At 43.1% G+C, this 23,748-nt stretch overlaps 2 protein-coding genes across 4 annotated transcripts in view; both read left to right on the forward strand.

Annotated features, from left to right (window-relative positions):
* LOC141072942 (uncharacterized) overlaps positions 1–16,225 on the forward strand; it is a 39,472-nt gene extending 23,247 nt beyond the window's left edge. Inside the window, exons 4-5 of the mRNA XM_073560227.1 lie at positions 13,038–13,139; positions 15,168–16,225. Of these exons, the coding sequence (XP_073416328.1) occupies positions 13,038–13,139; positions 15,168–16,133 (1,068 nt within the window). The 3' untranslated portion in view covers positions 16,134–16,225. The remainder of the gene's footprint in view (positions 1–13,037; positions 13,140–15,167) is intronic.
* QPCT (glutaminyl-peptide cyclotransferase) overlaps positions 1–23,748 on the forward strand; it is a 217,984-nt gene that overhangs the window by 154,138 nt on the left and 40,098 nt on the right. For 2 of the 3 annotated variants that reach the window (XM_073560131.1, XM_073560130.1), the window contains exon 5: positions 22,286–22,385. In XM_073560131.1, the coding sequence (XP_073416232.1) occupies positions 22,286–22,385 (100 nt within the window). Of the gene's footprint in view, positions 1–19,644; positions 19,797–22,285; positions 22,386–23,748 lie in introns of all 3 variants that reach the window. The other variant, XR_012226897.1, reaches the window with a different exon arrangement.

Here is a 23,748-nt window from a genome sequence, read left to right on the forward strand (position 1 = left end):
AACTGGGTAGGTCATAGCGTGGTACTGCGTAGGCCATGAGTTCGCGGAAAGCTGCGCTTTCAACAAACCGATAGGGCATCATCTCTAACGAGATTAGTTTGGCAATGTGGGCGTTCAAACCCAGTGTACGTGGATGAGAGGATGAGTACTTTCTTGTCCTACTCATAGTCTCTGGTAGGGTGAGCTGGGCTTGAGAGCTGCATATGGTCGAACTAGCGGTGGACATGGCGGACTGAGAGAGAGTTGATGATGGTGATGGAGTTGGTGTTCTTTTTGATGGCCTAGATTCAGTCTTTCGCTGCAATAACAGTGTGATTCCCTGACTGATTTGCCCTTGCGACGACAACTCAACATTTGCTGCTGGTGGTGTGCTAACCGGTGGGCTTACAATGGGGGAAACAATGTAGTGTTGCTGACTACCTTCTTTGGGAGCAGTTGCACATGTGGTACGTGAGGTTTGGTAGTCCGTCCACGCTTGCAAGTGCATGGTGGTTAAATGTCATAGCGTGCAACTGGTATTCAAATTTCTCAGATTTTTCCCTCGTCTAAAGGTCTTTGCGCACTTCTTACAGATAACCTTTGCCTGATCATTAGGATTTTGTTCAAAAAAGTGCCACACTGCACTCTTCCTACTATGGAAGACATTTTGAGGCCTTGCACGCTGTGCTATTTTGACCGTCTGACCAAGCTGTCCTGCAACTCTTTTGTTTTTTTGTAACCTGTTTTTGGACTGCTCCGGGCCTGCCAGATAACAGCTGTTATGATGTCGATGCCCGCTGCGGATGCTCCTCCTCCTCTTCTGAGCTATTGGCAGCGGCACCCTCTTCCCCCAATGGATGCCAATCTGGGTCAACAACTGGGTCATCCATCACCTCCTCTTCAATGTTATGTGCACCTTCCTCTGTGTCACCGTGTATGGTGGTATAGTATGCGGGAAGGGGCACCTGAGTTTCATCAGGGTCAGATTCTGCCTCAGTACACTGCGAGGACAATGTAGTGCTCTGAGTGAATGTACCAGCAGAATCATCTATCAGTGGCTGTGCATCAGTGCACTCCATGTCAGATTCATCTTGGCCTGGGTAATTCACGATTTGACTTGATAACTCAGGCATGGTATGTGAAAACAGCTCCATGGAGTAATCTGTACTTTAGTGTGGCCTGCCACATCCTTCAATTTTGGTTGGGGTGAAGGACACAAGGAAAGGTGTGGTTCATCACCATGAGCCTCCAATGAAGACTCATTGCTTTTATTTTTTAAAGCTTCAGAAGAGGAGGCGATAGAGCTGGAGGCTGAGTCACCAATTTAAGCCAAAACTTGTTCTTGAAGCTCCGGCTTTAAAAGCGGTTTACCTACTCCCAGAAAAGGGAGCCTTAGAGGCCTTGTGGAGCCAGACGATGATGCAGGCTCAACACCTCCTGCATTAGGTGCTATTTTGCTTGTGCCACTACCAGCAGATCCACCACCAACACCATCATTACCAGCTGCCAACCCCCGCCCACTTCCATGGACTCTTCCACCACACTTCCTCATTTTTGGGGAAAATGTATCCAAAAATCCACCAACTATATGGTACTGTAAAACAAGGTACAATGAGTATATAGTAGTTGGGAGAATTTGAATCTCTCTAGACTTCAGGACACAGTTGGATTCTATCAGGCCCTGTTTATATTACACAGCAATGTGACAGGCAGATTCTGGATGGTGTATTAAAGGTGTATAGAGGACTGGGGAGAATTGGAATCTCTCTAGACTTCCGGACACAGTTGGATTCTGTCAGGCCCTGTTTATATTACACCGCAATGTGACAGGCAGATTCTGGATGGTGTAAGAATGGTGTATAGAGGACTGGGGAGAATTGGAATCTCTCTAGACTTCAGGACACAGTTGGATTCTGTCAGGCCCTGTTTATATTACACCGCAATGTGACAGGCAGATTCTGGATGGTGTAAGAAAGGTGTATAGAGGACTGGGGAGAATTTGAATCTCTCTAGACTTCAGGACACAGTTGGATTCTGTCAGGCCCTGTTTATATTACACCGCAATGTGACAGGCAGATTCTGGATGGTGTAAGAAAGGTGTATAGAGGACTGGGGAGAATTGGAATCTCTCTAGACTTCAGGACACAATTGGATTCTGTCAGGCCCTGTTTATATTACACCGCAATGTGACAGGCAGATTGTGGATGGTGTAAGAAAGGTGTATATAGTAGTGGGGAGAATTGGAATCTCTCTAGACTTCAGGACACAGTTGGATTCTGTCAGGCTCTATGTATATTACACCGCAATGTGACAGGCAGATTCTGGATGGTGTTAGAAAGGTGTAAATAGTAGTGGTTACAATTTGAATCTCTCTAGACTTCAGGACACAGTTGGATTCTGTCAGGCCCTGTTTATATTACACCGCAATGTGACAGGCAAATTCTGGATGGTGTAAGAAAGGTGTATAGAGGACTGGAGAGAATTTGAATCTCTCTAGACTTCAGGACACAGTTGGATTCTGTCAGGCCCTGTTTATATTACACCGCAAAGTGACAGGCAGATTCTGGATGGTGTAAGAAAGGTGTATAGAGGACTGGGGAGAATTGGAATCTCTCTAGACTTCAGAACACAGTTGGATTCTGTCAGGCCCTGTTTATATTACACCGCAATGTGACAGGCAGATTCTGGATGGTGTAAGAAAGGTGTATAGAGGACTGGGGAGAATTGGAATCTCTCTAGACTTCAGGACACAGTTGGATTCTGTCAGGCCCTGTTTATATTACACCGCAATGTGACAGGCAGATTCTGGATGGTGTAAGAAAGGTGTATAGAGGACTGGGAAGAATTTGAATCTCTCTAGACTTCAGGACACAGTTGGATTCTGTCAGGCCCTGTGTATATTACACCGCAATGTGACAGGCAGAAATTGCCTAGTGTATGACAAACTACAAGGTGTATATAGAATTGGGCAGAATTGGAATCTCCCTAGAGTGTAGGTCTGTAAGAACAGACAAACTCCTCGGCTTTTCCTTACAGAGTCACACACTTAGCTTCAATTTGGCCGTGATAACAGCCGTTACACGGTACTGTGAGAGGAGCGTACACGTACACCGCTGTACGGTGTATGTAAAATTGTCAAGCTCTGTGTTTTTGTATATGGACTGACACACGCTGTCTCTCTCTAGTTTTGAATGCAATCAAACAGCAGATATACTAAACTGTTTGAAAAACGGACAAAACTATAAGGTGTAGGTCTGTAAGAACGGACAAACTCCTTGGCTTTTCCTTACAGAGTCACACACTTAGCTTCAATTTGGCCGTGATAACAGCTGCTACACGGTACTGTGTGAGGAGCGTACACCGCTGTACGGTGTGTGAAAAAATGAACGCTCAGTACCTCACCAGGACAAAACAATAAAATTTGGATTGCTTTTTAAAAAGCAGTTGGAGCACCAATGTGCACACAGCAATGCAGCTAGCCTTAAAAGGCAGGATAATCACCACCAGCGCTGCTGCACAAAAGCAAAAATCTTCACCTTTCACTGCACAGTAACTACAGTGAAAAGCGCTATCAGCAGAAGCAGTTTTTTTTTTCTTTTTGCCTTCCTAATGCTCTCCCTACAGAATCAGCAGCAGCAGCAGCTCTCCCTATTCTGAGATCAGCATGAGTAACATGGCGGTCGGCGTGCACGCCCTTTTATACCCCCTGTGACGCCCCACAAAGCAAGCCAATCACTTGCATGCCCTTCTCCAAGATGGTGGTGACCGCTGCCTATGTCATCACGTTGCCCACAGTGTCCGTTCTTGCTGATTGGCTGAAAAAGGGAGCTAAAGCATCTTTTGAAACGCGACTTTGGCCCTAAAGTCGCCGACCTCGTGGCCGACCTCACGCTAAGGTCGGGTTTCGCTTCATGAAACCCAAGTTTGGCGAAAGTCGGCGACTTTTGAATTTTTTCGACCCATTTCACTCAACTCTATTGTCTACAGCATTACAGAATGCTGTAGATAAGCCCCCGATGTCTATGCCGGCAGCTGAAAGGCCAAAAAAAGGGTGACAGATTCCCTTTAAGAATAAGAACACTCACTGAATGCTGGAATACAAAAAGAACAGAGTGTACGTCCAAGATAGGTAAAAATTACAGAATTTTATTCAAATGTAAATATCATCGCATATAATTTACCAATACATAAATAGTTTATAGAAAAAGGGGAAGAGGCAAGCAATATAAATATGTAAAGCTGGGCCTAACACTAAGCATATACAGAGGTGGGAGAGTGGCAACCTAAATCCATCATAATAAAATACATCGTGACTGCCGCAAAAGATACAAGTAACGATGTAAACAATAAATGCTACACCCCTATGGCTTAATGCAATTGTAATAAAGATTTTAAACCTAAAATTACTAAGACCAATGTTGTAAATTGCAAAAGAGTCCTAATAGCTACAACAAAAGCACTAGCAGCCATCTGGGATGTCAGCAGTTATATAAGGTAATAGAAAAGCCACTCTTACCCATAGTCCCTCTTTAAAGGATCCCGGAACACGCAGCCCCAACGCGCGTTTTGTGTTGGATTCCTCGGGGGGCCGTGTCCAGAATGTGTCTATACTGCTATAAATATATTACAAAATTGGGCCCACCTGTGACTTAATCAGCGGCGCGTGTGTTGCCGCGGTGCCCCGGAAATCTTGGCCGTACACTCTGTTCTTTTTGTATTCCATCATATAGAATAGGTAGATATATACATGTCAGTGACAAATACAATTAGTATAGTGTGTGCAAAATACTGGACATGTATTGATTTAATAAAAGATTATTTTACGGGTTAAAATGGCGTGGGGTCCCCCTATAATTAATAGCCCGGAATGGCAATGGCTATGCAGACAGCTGAGGGATTATGTTAATAACCTAAGAAGGGACCATGGATCCTGCCCCCCCTGACTAAAAACATCAGCACTCAGCCGCCCCAGAAAAGGTGCATCTCTAAGATGCGCCAATTCAGGCACATAGCTGTCACGAAGTGACTGACCCAGTGTGACACGACCCAACGGTTGGTCGGTTGCCAAACGGCACAACAACACAACACTGATTGAATAGGGGAAATTAAGGCCCTGACAATAGGGAATCAGGGATGGTCACCTCCTGAGCTCCAACCTGAGCCTGTCCCTGTTCTAACCTAACACCCTATGCAGGTCCTTCCCCCTGCCGATGTCAGGATACTTTGTCCCTATTTGTCACCTAGATCTGCCCTGGCTAGTGCACTGGCCGGCAAGGAGTATTAGCCTCACCTCTGCCGATAACACACACAGGGAGAAGCGACTGACACCAAAGGGACAAGGTGACAAAAATACAACACTTAGCTTTCTGCTGCAAAGCACCATACAGCAGAATAAAGACACCAGATCAATGTATTCATCTGAAGCATCACTGCTCCCAGAGAACTCCTCTCTCCAGCTTGGACATTGCAGATTGCTCTAACACCAACAGTCAACTGATGCATCAGGTGACCTCTTGAAGGCGGGTGGGAGTGGTCACCGCACAACTCAGCTGACCCAGCAGCAATGCAATACACCAGCAGGCCAGCGGGGAAAAACTGACATTAACCCCTGATGGCAAGAAAGGAAGAAAGGTTTAAGTTAAAAAACTAGATGTGCCACAAATCCAAAAATGCATCATGACAATAGCCTTGCTCATCCCACTGCCCTGTGGTGGGGGCATATAGGGTAATAGTTGGGGGGTTGATGTCACCTTTCAGGTGACATCAAGCCCCGAGGTTAGTAATGGAGAGGCGCCAATAAGATGTCTCTAATACTAACCCCATAGTCAAATTTTAAAGAAAACACATACCCAGTAAAAAATCCTTTAACCCCTTCCCGACCTTTGATGCCATGTAGGCATCATGAAAGTCGGTGCCAATCCGACCCATGATGCCTATGTGGCGTCATGAATTCATAGCCCTCCTGTGGGTCAGGTGACCGGGGTCACTGAAAGGTCACCCGACCCGCACACACAGGACCCTTTCTACTTCACCCCAGGGGGGTGGCTTAGCCCCCCCGTGGCTACGATCACTCTGATTGGCTCTTAAAAGTGAAACAGCCAATCAGAGCGATTGTAATATTTCACCAATGAAATTTGGTGAAATATTACAATCCATCCATGGCCGATGCTGCAATAGCATCTGCCATGGCTGGAGACACCAATCAGACCCCCCCACAACTGACGGCGCCGATCGGCCACCGCCACAACTGACAGCGCTGATCGGCCGCCGCCATCATCATCTTCTCCCCCTCCCCTTTCTTCCCCCCGCCTTCTGATCCCCCCCCTCACCCTCCGGTACCTCCTATGTCCCTCTGGCCGTACCGGTGTCCCACCATCTCGGATCATGGGTGCCGCCATCTTGGAAAATGGCGGGCGCATGCGCAGTGCGCCTGCCGGAATCTGCCGGCTGCAGATTCATTCATTTATTTTGATTACTGTGATAAACTCTCACAGTGATCAAAATAAAAAAGTAAATAAACCCCCTCCTTATCACCCCCATAGGTAGGGACAAATAATAAAATAAAGAAAATATTTTTATTTTTCCATTAGGGTTAGAATTAGGGTTCGAATTAGGGTTGGAATTAGGGTTAGGGTTAGAAATAGGGTTGGAATTAGGGTTGGGATTAGGGATAGGGTTGTACTTAGGATTAGGGTTGGAAATAGGGTTAAAATTAGGGTTAGGGGTGGGTTGGAATTAGGGCTAGGCATGTGGTTAGGGTTAGTGTTGGGATTAGAGTTAGGGGTGTGTTGGGGTTAGGGTTGTGGTTAGGGTTATGATTAGGGTTGGGATTAGGGTTAGGGGTGTGTTGGGGTTAGGGTTGGAGTTAGAATTGAGGGGTTTCCACTGTTTAGGCACATCACGGGGTCTCCAAACGAGAAATGGCGCAACCATTTATTCCAGCCAATTTTGCGTCCAAAAAGTCAAACAGTGCTCCCTCCATTCTGAGCCCCGACGTGTGCCCAAACAGTGGTTTACCCCCACATATGGGGTATCAGCGTACTCAGGAAAAATTGCACAACAACTTTGGGGGTCTAATTTCTCCTGTTACCCTTGGGAAAATAAAAAAATGGGGGCTACAAAATTATTTTTGTGGAAGAAAAATGATTTTTTATTTTCACGGCTCTGCATTATAAACTCCTCTGAAGCACTTGGGGTTCAAAGTGCTCACCACACATCTAGATAAGTTCTTTGGGCAGTCTAGTTTCCAAAATTTGGTCACTTGTGGGGGGTTTCCACTGTTTAGGCACATCAGGGGCTCTGCAAATGTGACATGACACCTGCAGACCATTCCATCAAGTCGGCATTTCAAAACGTCACTACTTCTCTTCCAAGCCCCGACGTGTGCCCAAACAGTGGTCCCCTCCACATATGGGGTACCAGCATACTCAGGACAAACTGGACAACAACTTTTGGGTCCAATGTATCCTGTTACCTTTGTGAAAATAAAAAATTGTGGGCTAAAAATCATCTTTTGAGGAAAAAACATGATTTTTTATTTTCACGGCTCTGTGTTATAAACTTCTGTGAAGCACTTGGGGGTTCAAAGTGCTCACCACACATCTAGATAAATTCTTGGGGGGTCTAGCTTCCAAAATGAGGTCACTTATGCAGGGTTTCTACTCTTTAGGCACATCAGGGGCTCTGCAAACGTACATGATGCCCACAGACCATTCCATCAAGTCGGCATTTCAAAACGTCACTACTTCCATTCCGAACCCCGACGTGTGCCCAAACAGTGGTTCCCCCCCACATATTGGGTACCAGCGTACTCAGAACAAACTGGACAACAACTTTAGGGGTCCAATTTCTCCTGTTACCATTGTGAAAATAAAAATTAACGGGCTAAAATATCATTTTTTGAGGAAAAAAAATATTTTTTATTTTCACGGCTCTGCCTTATAAACTTCTGTGAAGCACCTGGGGGTTAAAAGTGCTCACTATGCATCTAGATAAGTTCCTTAGGAGGTCTAGTTTCCAAAATGAGGTCATTTGTGGGGAAGCTCCAAAGTTTAGGTACACAGGACCTCTCCAAACACGACATGGTGTCCGCTAACGATTGGAGCTAATTTTCCATTCAAAAAGTCAAATGATGCTCCTTCCCTTCTGAGCCCTGTCGTTTTTTATTTTCATGGCCCTGCGTTTATAAACTTCTGTGAAGCACTTGGGGGTTCAAAGTGCTCACTACACATCTAGATAACCTCCTTGGGGGTTCTAGTATCCAAATGGGGTCACTTGTGGGGAGTTTCTACTGTTTAGGCACATCAGGGGCTCTGCAAACGCAACATGACGCCCACAGAACATTCCATCAAAGTCTGCATTACAAAATGGCGCTCCTTCCCTTCTGAGCTCTCCCATGCACCCAAACAGTGGTTCCCTCCCACATATGGGGTATCGGTGTACTCAGGACAAATTGCACAACAACTTTTGTGGTCCAATTTCTCCAGTTACCCTTGTGAAAATAAAAAATAGCGGGCTAAAAAATCATTTTTGAGGAAAAATATTTTTTTTATTTTCACTGCTATGCGTTATAGACTTCTATGAAGCACTTGGGGGTTCAAAGTGCTCACCACACATCTAGATAAGTTCCTTCGGGGGTCTAGTTTCCAAAATGGGGTCACTTGTCGGGGAGCTCCAATGTTTAGGCACACAGGGACTCTCCAAACACGACATGGTGTCTGCTAACGATTGGAGCCAATTTTCCATTCAAAAAGTCAAATGGCGCTCCTTCCCTTCCGGGCCCTGCCATGCACCCAAACAGTGGTTTATGACCACATATGAGGTATCGTTGTACTCAAGAGAAATTGCCCAACAAATGTTATGATCCATTTTATCCTGTTGCCCATGTGAAAATGAAAAAACTGAGGCTAAAAGAAAATTTTTGTGAAAAAAAAATACTTTTTTTTTTTTACGGGTCAATTTGTGAAGCACCTGGGGGTTCAAAGTGCTCACTATGCATCTAGATAAGTTCAATGGAGGGTCTAGTTTCCAAAATGGGGTCACTTGTGGGGGAGCTCCAATGTTTAGGCACACAGGGACTCTCCAAACGCAACATGGCAACCGCTAAATATTCCAGCATATTTTCCATTAAAAAAGTCAAATGGCGCTCCTTCCCTTCTGAGCTCTGCCGTGCACACAAACAGTGGTTTATGACTACATATGAGGTATCGGTGTACTCAGTAGAAATTGCCCAACAAATTTTAGGTTCCATTTTATCCTGATACCAATGTGAAAATGAAAAAGTTGATGCTAAAATAAAATTTTTGTTGGAAAAATTAAAATGTCCATTTTTTCCTTCCACGTTGCTTTAGTTCCTGTGAAGCACCTGAAGGGTTAATAGTCTTCTTGAATGTAGTTTTGAGTAGCTTGATGGGTGCAGTTTTTAGAATGGTGTCATTTTTTGGTATTTTCTGCCATATAGACCCCTCAAAGTGACTTCAAATGTGAGGTGGTCCCTAAAAAAATGGTTTTGTAAATTTTGTTGTAAAAATGAGAAATTGCTGGTCAACTTTTAACCCTTATAATTTCCTAACAAAAAAAATTTTATTTCAAAAATTGTGCTGATGTAAAGTAAACGTGTGGGAAATGTTATTTGGTAACTATTTTGTGTCACATAGCCCTCTGGTTTAACAGAATAAAAATTCAAAATTTGAAAATTGCGAAATTTTCTAAATTTTTGCCAAATTTCCGTTTTTTTTCACAAATAAGCACAAAAATTATCAACCTAAATTTACCACTAACATGAAGCCCAATATGTCACGAAAAAACAATTTCAGAATCGCTAGGATGCGTTGAAGCGTTCCTGAGTTATTACCTCATAAAGGGACACTGGTCAGAATTGCAAAAAATGGCCAGGTCATTAAGGTCAAAATAGGCTGGGTCATGAAGGGGTTAATTGAAATAAAGATACAGACTCCTGAATTATTCTTAATTAAATCATACTTACAACCACACCTAATCCATGTGAAGCCCTCGTGCTCCTGTAATAAAAATAAAATAAAAAAAGCAATAAAATACCATACCTGTCCGTCGTTGTGTGCCACTCCATAATCCATATCTGGGGGATATACATCTTCCAAGCAGGACGGTGCTACGATGCGACCGTCCGGCTGAAAAACACTGGTGAATGAGGAGATGCTCCCAGCGCAGACTCAGTGACTAGCGGTGACGTCACTGATGCTGCAATCCCTCATAGCCTGAACCGCGCTGAACTCTGGAGCATGTGAATATGCCAGTTTATTTTCCCAGGCTCCAGAGTTGAGCGAGGGTCAGGCTGTGAGGAAGCGCAGCATCAGTGATATTCTATTTAGTGTATGCAATCCATGTCTTCTATCCTGTCGGCTCCTGCATTGATTTTATTGAAGATGACAAATGAATTACCGGCTACTCTTCTATCTATCTGTCTATGAAATATAAAGACATACTGTATGTATATATATATATATATATATATATATATATATATATATATATATATATATATATGTGTGTGTGTATCACTGACACATATATATATATATATATATATATATATATACACACCTCTTCTATGTTTATGTATGTAATACACCTCTTCTATGTGTATGTATGTATTCTATCTTTTCTAACCTGTCAATGTGATTTCACAGTAGCCGCATATGAATTGCCGGCTTTTCAAAGGACACCGGTGTGTAAAAATTGAACAGCACTCACATGGTGCTTGTGCTGTGTGATTTCTCACAACCATTGAATTCTATTGCGGGATGCGATCAGATTTCTGATTGCAATCGCAGCATGCTGCAAATTTTTTCCAGCCCAATCGTGATCCAATCCAAGCTGGAAAAAAAAAGCGCAGATGAACACACAATCGTAGAATAACATTGGTCCGAATTCAATCCGATTGTTTTATTGGACTGAATTCGTCCTATTTCATAGCAAGTGGGCATGAGCCTTTAGACTTTGCTTCCTGTGTTAGCCAATATCAGATTCATTAGAAATTTAGTGGGTTCACATCATCCCTGTTAGGACTTTTGTTATTTATGTTATTTAAGGGCCTGTCACACTAAGCGATATTGCTAGCGATATCGCTATGTCTGATACTTACCTCCGACCGGTTCCCCCGCTGATAATCGCTGATCGCACAAGAACATCCTGGGCCGTTTCTCGTCGTCAGCTTCCTGTAGTGCCGGCGAGCAACGCGTGGACGCGGGCGGGAGGACGTCAGGATCGCCTCGTCTGACAGGTAAGTAGCGACCCCCGACCCCTGCTATGTCGCTGGTGAGATCTGCCTGTGTGGCAGCTCACTAGCGACCACTTAGCAATGTAGCAGCGATCCTGACCGCGTCATATCGCTGGTCGGGATCGCTGGTGCATCGCTAAGTGTGACAGTACCTTAAGGCATGAAACTGAAAATATAACAGTTGTATTTATTTTCTTGAATTATTTAAATTCGTTAACATGACCTACTTAGCAAACTTTGATGTTATTATAGAGATAAATAAGAGCACCTCTAGCCAAGGGCAATAATTATTTTACAGTAGTCGCATGCTCCACTTCACAATGATTCATATACTTGCCAGTTGTGAAAGACTGCGTAATCTGCTAAAAGTATTATATCTTTCAATGTAGATCAGCTAATACTAAAGAAAATATTTTTCATATTTAGGACTAATTCAAAGACAAGACTTAGAAAAACACACCATGAATTTTTGAGCTATGCTTACGTGGTGTTTTTTTTATTTTAGTAAATTTAAAATCTGATAGAAAAGCCAATGGGAAAAATCACCATAAAAAAATTAAAAACTCATCGTGGGAAGTTAACCTTAAAATTGCATTAGATTAGGAAAAACCTGTGGTTAAAGGGAACCTATCACCAGGTTTGGCCGATACGAGTTACATCCACCGCCTTTCAGGGTTTATCTACAGCATTCTATAATGACATGCTCCCTTTAAACATGCATACGCTTTTTTGTGCTTTTCTGCTAAAGAAACATACTAAAAATGCATGTAATCCACACATGATCAACAACTACAGAGCTAAAAAGGTAATAGAAAAGCATGTAATAAACGTACTCACAAACAATGAAAGAAATGCAAGTAACCTTTTTAGCTAATAGGTGCAGAAATGCTGCAGAAAATCTGCAACATAAAAATCTCACCAAATACTCCTTAAGAGAACGTGAATACCGTATTTTACGGATTATAAGACGCACTATTTTCCCCCAAATTTCTCCATCTGCGCATGCGCCTACCCCCAGTGGCCATTTTCCCAGAGTCCACCACACAGGAAACCACGGAACTGTGGGGGGCTCTGGCCTTTCGCAAAATGTCGGCAGAGCACCCCCGCACCATCGGAGATCCCAGCAGCAGAGCCGGAGACCCCAGCAGCGCCGGACACCTCATCGCGCTGTGCGCTTTACAGCAGTAATTTTTCCTATCTCTGCCTATATTTATAATATGCTGCTATGGATAAATATTTTTAATCCACGTTTGAAATAAAGAGAAAGATTTTTTATGTACTTCAAACTTGGCTCGCTGGATTCATCTCCTTTTCGCATTTATTGTTGGCAAGAGCTCCTGTCATTTATCCGTTGCTGAGAGCCTATACAGTATAGCAGCTTGTCTTTTGAACCAACTGGGTAAGCTGGCATTTTTTCTTTTCTTTTTTATTGTTTTTATGTATTTCTATGTAGCCGCACGCTCCAGTCCCAGTGCTGGCTGCAGTGCCGGGTTTTCATGCTAGAGACTCGCACGAGAATCGTGCGAGTCTCTCGCAAGTGAGTATGAGCCCTATCGTAGAGTACGGGGAGTGCTATGTGAGAAAACATCACATAGCACTAGGCCCAGTGCTAAGCTATGGGGAGACAAGACTCAATGGAAAAGAACCCATTCAGTTGTGTTGAAGGTTAGCCTGTCACATATGTTTGTCACAAACCAGCAAAACCAGTACACAAGCAGGGACTTGATTTGAAAGATTGTAGGAGGGAACTTGTTGTGGAGCCAATATATAGGCTCCTTGATTTTGTTTTTATTAATTTCAGCCCATTGAAACAATTAAATCAAAGGGGAAAGTCAGTGAGAAATGTAAAGCCATACGGATGTCATATGGAAAATTGGGTGGGAGGAAATCACATCATTGCATTGTAAATGCATTACACACAAATTACCATATAGAGAACACTCGTGCGACTCTCAACAGGGAGACTCGGACCGATTTTTCATACATTTCACCTGACTCTGGCCTTAGGGAGAAAATCATCATAAGGGTATATGCACACAGCATCTTTTGAAGTGTAAACTGAGCAGAAACACCAAGTTTTTGAGAAGTTTTGCGATCTTGAAGAGGATTTGGAGAGATTTCACTCAAATTCTGCACCCACAACTTCTCAAAAAACTCCATGTGCACATGCACTAGGGGCAGGGGCCCATGGCTCCTTTAAGATGACAGTGCAGCCACAAAGTTGTTTTAGGCAAAGCCACTTCTGGAAAATACTGTCTGTTGTTTTCCTGAAATGTCTCACTGGCGGTTTTGCCGTCAACCTTGCAGCAGGTCCGCCGCTGTTGTCTATTTCTGTACAAGGCCACATTCACACGTTCAGTATTTGGTCAGTATTTTACATCAGTATTTGTAAGCCAAAACCAGAAATGTGTGAAAAATGCAGAAACGGTGCATGTTTTTATATACTTTTCCTCTAATTGTTCCACTCTTGGATTTGGCTTAAGGTATGTGCAGATGATCAGGAATTGGCACCGCTTTGGACCCAGCATATGTCCACTGCATCCAAAGCGCTGCCGGCTATTGAAGGCATGTGAATCCGCATGTGTTCATTGAACTGTGCGGATTCACTGAGTCCAGTACACTGTACGGGTGAAATTTCTCTTGCAGAGGCTGAGCGTCTCCGCAAGATAAATAGACATGCTGCGGTCTGGAGAGACGCGCCGCATGTCCATCTCCATGGGTGAGTCGAGGGCGTCTCTGGACACATAGTGGGCATGGGATTTCTTCCCATCCAATATGCTGTAAAATCTGGATGGTGGAGGTTGGACCCTGCACAAGTACGCAGCATCCAACCCGCAGCGTTTACTGATCATGTGCACATACCCTAACTTATATAAAAATACTGACCAAATTCTGAATGTGTGCAGGTGGCCTTGTGAAGTATAGAGAGCATGTAGCTTCCCAGTGAATCCTGCCCCAGAGAATGAGTATTTCACTTCTTTTAACTGCTTCATGGTTTTCGAACCCTGAAGTCGTTTAAAGACATGAGACATTACCCATTCTCAGCTAGATGTTCTGACATTAGTTTGCATTATGTTCATGTGATCGGACGCTTTGTCAGATGCTTTCCATGTGGAATCTGCCTGAAAGCCATCATGTACACATGGTCTTAGGCCGGAGTCACACACAACGACAAAAAAATTGGTCTGTTTTTGACTGACCAAAATCGCATAAATGTTTCATGAACAGTTATCTGTATGTCATCTGATTTAAAGGCCAGGATACGATTTTCTCGCATGTAAGCATCCGTGTGACATCCGTATGGCATCCGTATGGCGAGATTTTCTCGCCCGCTTGCAAAATTGACAGTAGAGTGTGTGCTTGTTTTGTGTTAGTTGATCTTCATGACAAACATGTCCTACAGACTGACTTTTAACACCACTGAGTGGGTGCTTTACAATTGGGTATTGTCATGACGTTATGGGGAGCCATACCCACTGATAGCGGATCCGAGGAGGCGGAGAAGAATGTGGGTCCATCCACTTTTGAGGCGCCGCCTCACAAAAGGACATTTCCATCGGCTCTATTCCTCTCTGCGTAGCCATCCGGACAAGTTCTTTCAATATTGCCGGATAAGCCTTGGTACTTTTGATCGTTTGCTGGAGATTGTGCGTCCTGGGATCACCTTTCAGGACACCAGGATGCGCAAAAGTATTTCCGCCGAGGAGCGCCTTCTCCTTACTTTACGGTATGTGTTCCAAACATATGTTTAACAAGTTTTATCAAGACAACTGATTTTCAATCCCTTGTCCCTAACTTATTTGTTAACATTTTGAATATGTTTGTCCAGCAACATTTAATCGTGCCCATTATATGAATGTTCCCTAAACCCACTAAACCTAGCATGTAATTTTTGGTTGGTAATGACTGCCTTTAAATGTGAATATTACAGATTATTGCAAAGCATGACCAGATATTATTTACCTTGGCTTCACATTTGTCTCTTTTTTTTAATAGATTCCATTCCACTGGCCTGTCCTATGCGGCCCTGCATTTAGAGCTCTTAATAGGAAAATCAAACATCTGCGACATTGTCCTATCTACTTGCTCCACAATCTGGTCCAGACTCCATCAAATTGTATTGCCAGAGCCAAAAATGGAGGACTGGTTACGTATAGCCCATGGATTTCAGGACATGTGTCAGTTTCCAAACTGTATTGGAGCCCTGGATGGGAAGCACATCCGTGTGCGTAAGCCGCCGAACTCAGGGTCCCAATTCTATAATTACAAGCAGTTTTTCTCTGTAATGCTGTTGGTCCTGGTTGACAGTCGCTACAGGTTTGTAATTGTAGATATTGGGGCCTATGGAAGAACTGGAGACTCTAGAGTCTTCAATTCTTCCATTATGGGTCAGCGGCTGCGCAATAATCAATTTGACCTCCCACCACTACGTCATCTCCCAGGGTCTACAATGGATGCGGTGCATTACGTGATTGTTGGAGATGAGGCCTTCCAATTAACCAGGAATGTTATGAGGCCCTATCCTCGTAGATACCTTAGCCACCAGCGCAGGAGCTTTTACTTTCGCCTTTCACGTGCCCGACGACTGGTGGAGTACACCTTTGGTATTCTTTGTGCCAAACGGCGTATTCTCCAGTCGGCCATTCAGCTAAGTGAAGAGAATGTTAATTTGGTGATACAAGCATGTGTTATCCTGCACAATTTCACCAGAATACATGACTGCGCAGCTTATGATGGTGAGGAACTTGTGGTTCCAAATATAGTAGCCCCTAGGCCCCCTATTATTCCACCCCGTCGTCAGCCCTCAGGGCTTAAAGTCCATGATGTTTTCACAAGGTATTTTGTTTCACCTGTTGGAAGTACTCCCTGGCAACAGAATGCCTTATTATCTCTGTAGGATATTTTTGTTGGCTTTCATAAAAAATATTTGCTGTATGTATTTTAGTTCGTGCTGTTTTTTCGATTTTCTGATATAATGTTTGTACTTTCCCCCGCTACACATTACATAACAATTGGTAATGGAAACAATCACTCAGAGATAGTAAACTTTTTTACTAAAGAGAACTTTTTTCTTTGTAAATATAATTGGCACACCATATTTTAGCCTTATGGCCTATGTTGCATATAGTACAGGATACTAATGATGTAAAAAAATAAAAAAGGTTAAACAAGCAAAAAACAATACAAACAATATGCGGAGTCTGTTGGCCAAAAATACAACCTATTACAAGTGATGGTAGGTTCGGGGGAAGGGAAGGCGGGAGTTCTGTTTGGGTGTTGGCCCTTGTTTGTTGGCCAGCATCACTGTCACCCTGGTTGGGTATGGGCCATCCTTGAAGGATCTAGTTGTGGGTTGTTGGAGGGATAATTGGGATATGTTTGTTGATAGTCATGACTGTATGACTGACCAGTTTGACCATATCCCCAATGATGGCCATGTGTACCATAACCATGTTGTGGCCAGCCTCCAACATTGGTTCTGGTATATTGACCATATTGGCCTTGTGTGCTGTGCCCAATATATTGGGCCTGTTGAGGCCAAATTTGTGATGGCACGGGTGGAGGAGGTGTAGGCATCCTCGGAGGAGGTGTAGGCATCTTTGGAGGAGGTGGAGACATCCGGGGAGGAGGTAGTGGCTCACCGCATGCTGGCCCCTGCACAGCTTGGCTACCCTGCAGAAAAACTAGATTTTCTGATGAAAGCTGCCACCTTTCAAGAAAACGAAATACTGTGCCAGGATGATTTGGTGGTGTGCAAGAGTCAAGCACAATTTGTAGGGACCCTCTTGCACGCAGCCTGAACTCCCGGGGAATAGCCCTTTGGTACTGTGCCAGACTCCGGCCATAAGCCTCCTCCCCATCATCATGTGCTGCTGAAGACAAATAGTCCAGAACACCTCTGTCCACCTGTCTCCGGGTTCCTGTAGCTGCTCCTTCTCTCCTGTGCCTGCCACTTCGGGGAATGGCTGTAGCCTGAGGAGATGTATCCAGAGCCAAGGTGGGGCTGCTACTATTGCCATGCTCTTCTGGGTTCGCTTGCTGGCTGGATACTGCTGGTGGTGGTGTTGATGGTTGTGGAGGATGGGTGCCGCTTGAAGGTGCTGAAGAAGGGCCAACCCCTTCAGCAACATCTAACCCAGGGTCAAATTGTGCTTCTGAGTCGGATGCTGTCTCCTGCTCTGTGATGTTTGACTCTGTGCTGATGAAAACCAAAAAAAACACTAAAGGCTTGGAATAAAAAAAAAAAAAAACGAGTTTGGATAGGCATGCACTTACGGGCGCTGATCCATAACTGGTGGAAGGAAGTTGAGGCAGTCATAGTACAGATACTTCCGCTTACTGGGTACGGACGCTCCACTCCTGGCGCGCAGCTGTCTCTCCCGCCTATATTGGTCCCTACAGCTGCGCCATCGTCTTGTCACATCAGTCACTGCAATAGATCAAAAAAAGGGAACATTTTTGTAAAGGATTTATGTTGGAGAGTGTGAAAACATTTTAATAAGCCAAAAAAGCATTACTTAGAGTAGGCAGCCATTGTTGGATTTAAATACTCAAATAGTGTTAGGCCTTGATAAAGGGAAAAACTGGCAATACTAGTAAATTATGATAATGTCGACGAATATGAGGTCTGGATTTTTGACCTATGGGGCACAGCAGATATTATTCAGCTAGTCCAAAAAGAAATATGCAAATATGCATTTCTTACATAATGAATGTCCAATGATCTCAAATATCAGCACTTTTGTTCGGTTCACAATTTACAATAAAAGGGCGCAAGCAGGGCACTTAAGTAAATTCAGAGTGCCAACATTTGGGGATATCACAGAATCATTTAAGGTCAATATACAGACATTGCAATGGGGCCTACAGATTTGCTTCCTTTTGAAGTGGGAATGAGGCTACGTTTTGCCCATAATATTTGCTGGAGGAACTGTTAAGCAGGGTTTTTTTGGCAGGCAATATGATTAAAAATTTCAGTTTCATTGAACAATATTGTACTTACTAATTTGCTCTTGGACCTCACGAGATCTTTTACCATAATCATGGAACAGCTGTGTGCATATTCTTCTCCACGCTGCCTCCTTGCGTGCCCGGTCTGCATAGTGGGCATCTCTCTGATCCCATAGTTCTGGCCTCCCCTGGACCAGAACTATGAGCATCTCCACATTTATATGCAGAGCCATGCTGTAGGAATCTATGGAGGCCTTCTTCCTGGTTTTTTTTATGGGTGCCAGTGAAATTTGCATGGCCAAGCTTCCTGACAAGGCCTGATGCAATTTCCTGTCACCTTTAGAAGTCTTGCATTTTTCTCGCAAGTCACATTTGTGGTCCGTGTGCAATGCACCCATCATACCGGGGAAACGCGTTGAGGCGTCTTCAAATGATAAGTGACCACTATGTGGTGTTTGTGTCAGTTATTATATATGCTCTGATCTTGATATTTGACTCATTATTTGGGCCATTGGTATGCTCATCACACCACTGAGGCACCTATATACGATTGGAGATCATTATGTGGTGTTTGTGTCAGTTGCTTAATGTGCTCTGATATTTCGTTATTGGACTTAGTATTTGGGCCATTGATATGTTTTTATTACACCACTAATTGATCAGGTGTTAGTATGATAATGAATGGTATCTAATATGATCATACTTTGCATTTTTTTTATATGATCCATGCATGTTTGTAATTCATTTATCAATTGAGCGTAGCATTTACAAGCAGGATTATATTTTGAGGCTTGTAATTATGCTAAGATCATCTTTTCTTACATGTGTGAAAATTTGTATCTATTGATATATTAATTCTTCTGCAAAAATTACCTGCTGTATCCTTCTTTTTTTCTCTTCCTTCATCCCCTTCCTACCGATTTATTGTTTTCCCACCTTTGATTGTAGGGTGAGGTAGGGGAGATAGGTTCAGTCAACGTTGAGTGGGGATGCCAAAAAAATTGTTCCTTCTAGGGTGCCAACCTCCACAGCAAGGAAGGTGTTCAGACAGCATTATCGCAGGGTTTTGCAGTTCTTTTGTGGTGTTGTATTCTTTATATATTGTGGAATTGTTTTCAATTCCATTTCACGGGAATAGGTATATTTTACATATTGATTAATAAAGAAATATTTTTAAGGGAATACATGTTCACACACAATTTATATATTCCTTGGTTTATTTATGTTTTTGTACTTCCGTAATGTGGAATAACACATCAAAGTCTTCTAACTTTTAGAGCATATATTTGGGAACAATTCATAATGTCACTCAGCCAAAAAGGTGTGACTGAGTAAGAGAATTATTTTTGAAAATAATCATCTACATACATGAATAAACATAAATAATAGAGCTAGTTCTGCCACTTTGATGTCACCTTTTTTTTGTAACTTTGGGTTTCATCCTCGATTTTCTTCAGGGCAGGTGGAGCCTTCTGCCTGCCCAGGTGTTGACACTGTGGTGGAGAGAATGCACCAGATCTGGGACCAAGTGGTGGATAAGTTATCTCTCTCCCAGGAAAATGCCCAGCGGTTTTCCAACCGACATAGGACCATTGGTCCCCAGTTTAAGGTTGGTGATATGGTTTGGTTATCATCAAAAAATATCGCTATGAAGGTGGCTTCTCCTAAGTTTAAGCCTAGATTTATTGGACCTTACAAGATTTTGGAGATTATTAATCTGGTCTCTTTTCGTTTGGCTCTTCCTGTCACATTTAAAATCCATAATGTGTTTCATAAGTCCTTGTTGAAGAGGTTTGTTGAACCAGTTGTTCCTGGGGTGGCACCTCCATGCCCTGATGAAGTGAGCTGGGACTGGCTCAGGAGACGCGTTGGCAATAAAGATATCTTGAATTCTACCACAGCAGCGCAGTCTCTTATTGCACTACCAGCCTTCTCTAAGTGTCCCATAGCCACAGATTCCACTGCAGCAGAGCGCTGGATGTGTCAGTTTTGGTTTGCAAACTGCAGAGTAGGTGGCTCTGCAAAGCTTCAGCCTGTGTGAAGTTACACGGAGCTAAAAAGGCCTAGCACCCCTCAGCGTGACACGGTGGTGCAGTCGCCCACGGCGACCGATCTCGGATACGGACCGTCTTGTTTCCCGGCTGTGATCCGGAGGATACAAGGATATGTGTGCAGTTTTTTTTTTGGGAGCTTTGGACATTTAATACCTTTACTTTGAACTTTCCTAGGTCACTGCCTCTTCACTGCACAGTGTGAACACCGCCGCACTACAATATATATACAGTGGGGCAAAAAAGTATTTAGTCTGTCAGCAATAGTGCAAGTTCCACCACTTAAAAAGATGAGAGGCGTCTGTAATTTACATCATAGGTAGACCTCAACTATGGGAGACAAACTGAGAAAAAAAAATCCAGAAAATCACATTGTCTGTTTTTGTTTCATTTTATTTGCATATTATGGTGGAAAATAAGTATTTGGTCAGAAACAAGCAATCAAGATTTCTGGCTCTCACAGACCTGTAACTTCTTCTTTAAGAGTCTCCTCTTTCCTCCACTCATTACCTGTAGTAATGGCACCTGTTTAAACTTGTTATCAGTATAAAAAGACACCTGTGCACACCCTCAAACAGTCTGACTCCAAACTCCACTATGGTGAAGACCAAAGAGCTGTCAAAGGACACCAGAAACAAAATTGTAGCCCTGCACCAGGCTGGGAAGACTGAATCTGCAATAGCCAACCAGCTTGGAGTGAAGAAATCAACTGTGGGAGCAATAATTAGAAAATGGAAGACATACAAGACCACTGATAATCTCCCTCGATCTGGTGCTCCACGCAAAATCCCACCCCGTGGGGTCAGAATGATCACAAGAACGGTGAGCAAAAATCCCAGAACCACGCGGGGGGACCTAGTGAATGAACTGCAGAGAGCTGGGACCAATGTAACAAGGCCTACCATAAGTAACACACTACGCCACCATGGACTCAGATCCTGCAGTGCCAGACGTGTCCCACTGCTTAAGCCTGTACATGTCCGGGCCCGTCTGAAGTTTGCTAGAGAGCATTTGGATGATCCAGAGGAGTTTTGGGAGAATGTCCTATGGTCTGATGAAACCAAACTGGAACTGTTTGGTAGAAACACAACTTGTCGTGTTTGGAGGAAAAAGAATACTGAGTTGCATCCATCAAACACCATACCTACTGTAAAGCATGGTGGTGGAAACATCATGCTTTGGGGCTGTTTCTCTGCAAAGGGGCCAGGACGACTGATCCGGGTACATGAAAGAATGAATGGGGCCATGTATCGTGAGATTTTGAGTGCAAACCTCCTTCCATCAGCAAGGGCATTGAAGATGAAACGTGGCTGGGTCTTTCAACATGACAATGATCCAAAGCACACCGCCAGGGCAACGAAGGAGTGGCTTCGTAAGAAGCATTTCAAGGTCCTGGAGTGGCCTAGCCAGTCTCCAGATCTCAACCCTATAGAAAACCTTTGGAGGGAGTTGAAAGCCCGTGTTGCCAAGCGAAAAGCCAAAAACATCACTGCTCTAGAGAAGATCTGCATGGAGGAATGGGCCAACATACCAACAACAGTGTGTGGCAACCTTGTGAAGACTTACAGAAAACGTTTGACCTCTGTCATTGCCAACAAAGGATATATCACAAAGTATTGAGATGAAATTTTGTTTCTGACCAAATACTTATTTTCCACCATAATATGCAAATAAAATGAAAAAAAAAAAACAGACAATGTGATTTTCTGGATTTTTTTTTCTCAGTTTGTCTCCCATAGTTGAGGTCTACCTATGATGTAAATTACAGACGCCTCTCATCTTTTTAAGTGGTGGAACTTGCACTATTGCTGACTGACTAAATACTTTTTTGCCCCACTGTATACTGTATATGTGTATGTTGTTTATACTGTATATCTGAGAGGACTTCTATTTTTTTTGGTCTTTTTATAGTTTTAAAGTTTTCCAGGAATTAGAAAGTCATTGTTAATGACTTTTCTCATTCTAATTTGGCTAAAAAAGGGCATAGTATTAATGTTGATATTAAAGCATACAGTCTTTTTTTATTAACATATTTTTTTTTCTTAAGGATTTATTTATTTTACTTGATTTGATTGGAGCTGCGAACCCTATTTTTCCAAACTACTTCCAAAATACAGTTCGTTGGTTCAACAGGCTACAGTCTATTGGTAAGTGTGTTGCATTGACCTTCGCTAGTAAAGGTTTTTCATGTTAATAATAATATGACTGTGATACAGGAGTGTTGCTAAACAGCTGAAACATTGCTTTACCAGGGGCTGTAGACTGGAGAGAATATTATGTAGCAGGAGTCCTACCTTAGTCACACGATGAAATAGATGGTGGCATTTTAAATACCATATTTTTCGGACTATACGACGCATCGGACCATAAGACACACCTAGATTTTAGAGGAGGAAGTTAGAAAAAAAATTGAAGCTAAAAATGTGGTAAATTCTGTGCTTAATATCCCCTATCCTGGAATATATGATTCCCTCATCCCCATCTTGATATTCTTGGCCCCTTCATCCTACTCCTGCTATACACGGCCCCCTCAACCCAATCCTGGAATACATGGCCCCCTCATCCCATTCGTGGTACACATGGCCCCCTCATCCCCATCCTGATATACATGACCCCCTCATCACCATCCTGGCATGCTACTGGTCCTTATCTGAGTCATGAGGAATCTGATGTCATTGAAAAAGTGGTTATCCATGGCATGAGACACTCATGGCACTAAGCAAAAAACTTAGGACATACTCCCCTTTTATGATTAAACAAATGCAGAACCAATATAAAAAAAAACAAATATTTTTCACATTTTTATGGGAATAAAGGAAAAAATAGGGAAAACTGCTCACATACATTGTGGTGAAGGCTGTCAAATTGTGATCCCTTAAAGAGAATCTGTCACCACACTTGACCTATCGAAATATGGGTTGACTAGGTTATGGACTACTGAAAAAAGTCCTACCTGTATGTCTCATATCGGAGGTGTTGTTTATAAACGATCTTTTATCGCTTTATATAAATGATCTCTTCCAGGCTATGGGGAGGACGTTGCCTGGAAGATAACTATGCCTCCAGAGCTTATTTTACATGAAGGGAGAGTTCCCAATGTGATGTGTAATGGCTGCTCTCTGCTCTCCTGATCTCACCTTCAGAGCTGTGTGTGATTATAACTGACACATCTGCAGGATCCTCTCAGCTTCCAGCTCACAGGCAGACAGGGCTGCAATATTGTTACAATACAGCAGAGCTCAGAGAGAAGCAAAAAATGTGTTTGCAAGAAGGCATAAATTTGAAATACTGTATCTTCTAGGCAACGTCCTCCCCAGAGTCTGGAAGAGATCACTTATATAACGTGATAAAAGATGATTTATCAGCAACAAGACATCTGATATGAGACATATAGGTAGGAAAATTTTAAGTAGTTTATTACCTATATGCCCATATTAATAGTTTAGATAAGTCAAATGTGGTGACAGATTCCCTTTAACCTTTTCCACCAAAACCAGTTTTCACCTTCCT

Source organism: Dendrobates tinctorius, unplaced genomic scaffold (assembly GCF_039654945.1).
Source record: "Dendrobates tinctorius isolate UK_male_01 unplaced genomic scaffold, ASM3965494v1 ptg000293l, whole genome shotgun sequence".
Taxonomy (NCBI): Eukaryota; Metazoa; Chordata; class Amphibia; order Anura; family Dendrobatidae; genus Dendrobates; species Dendrobates tinctorius.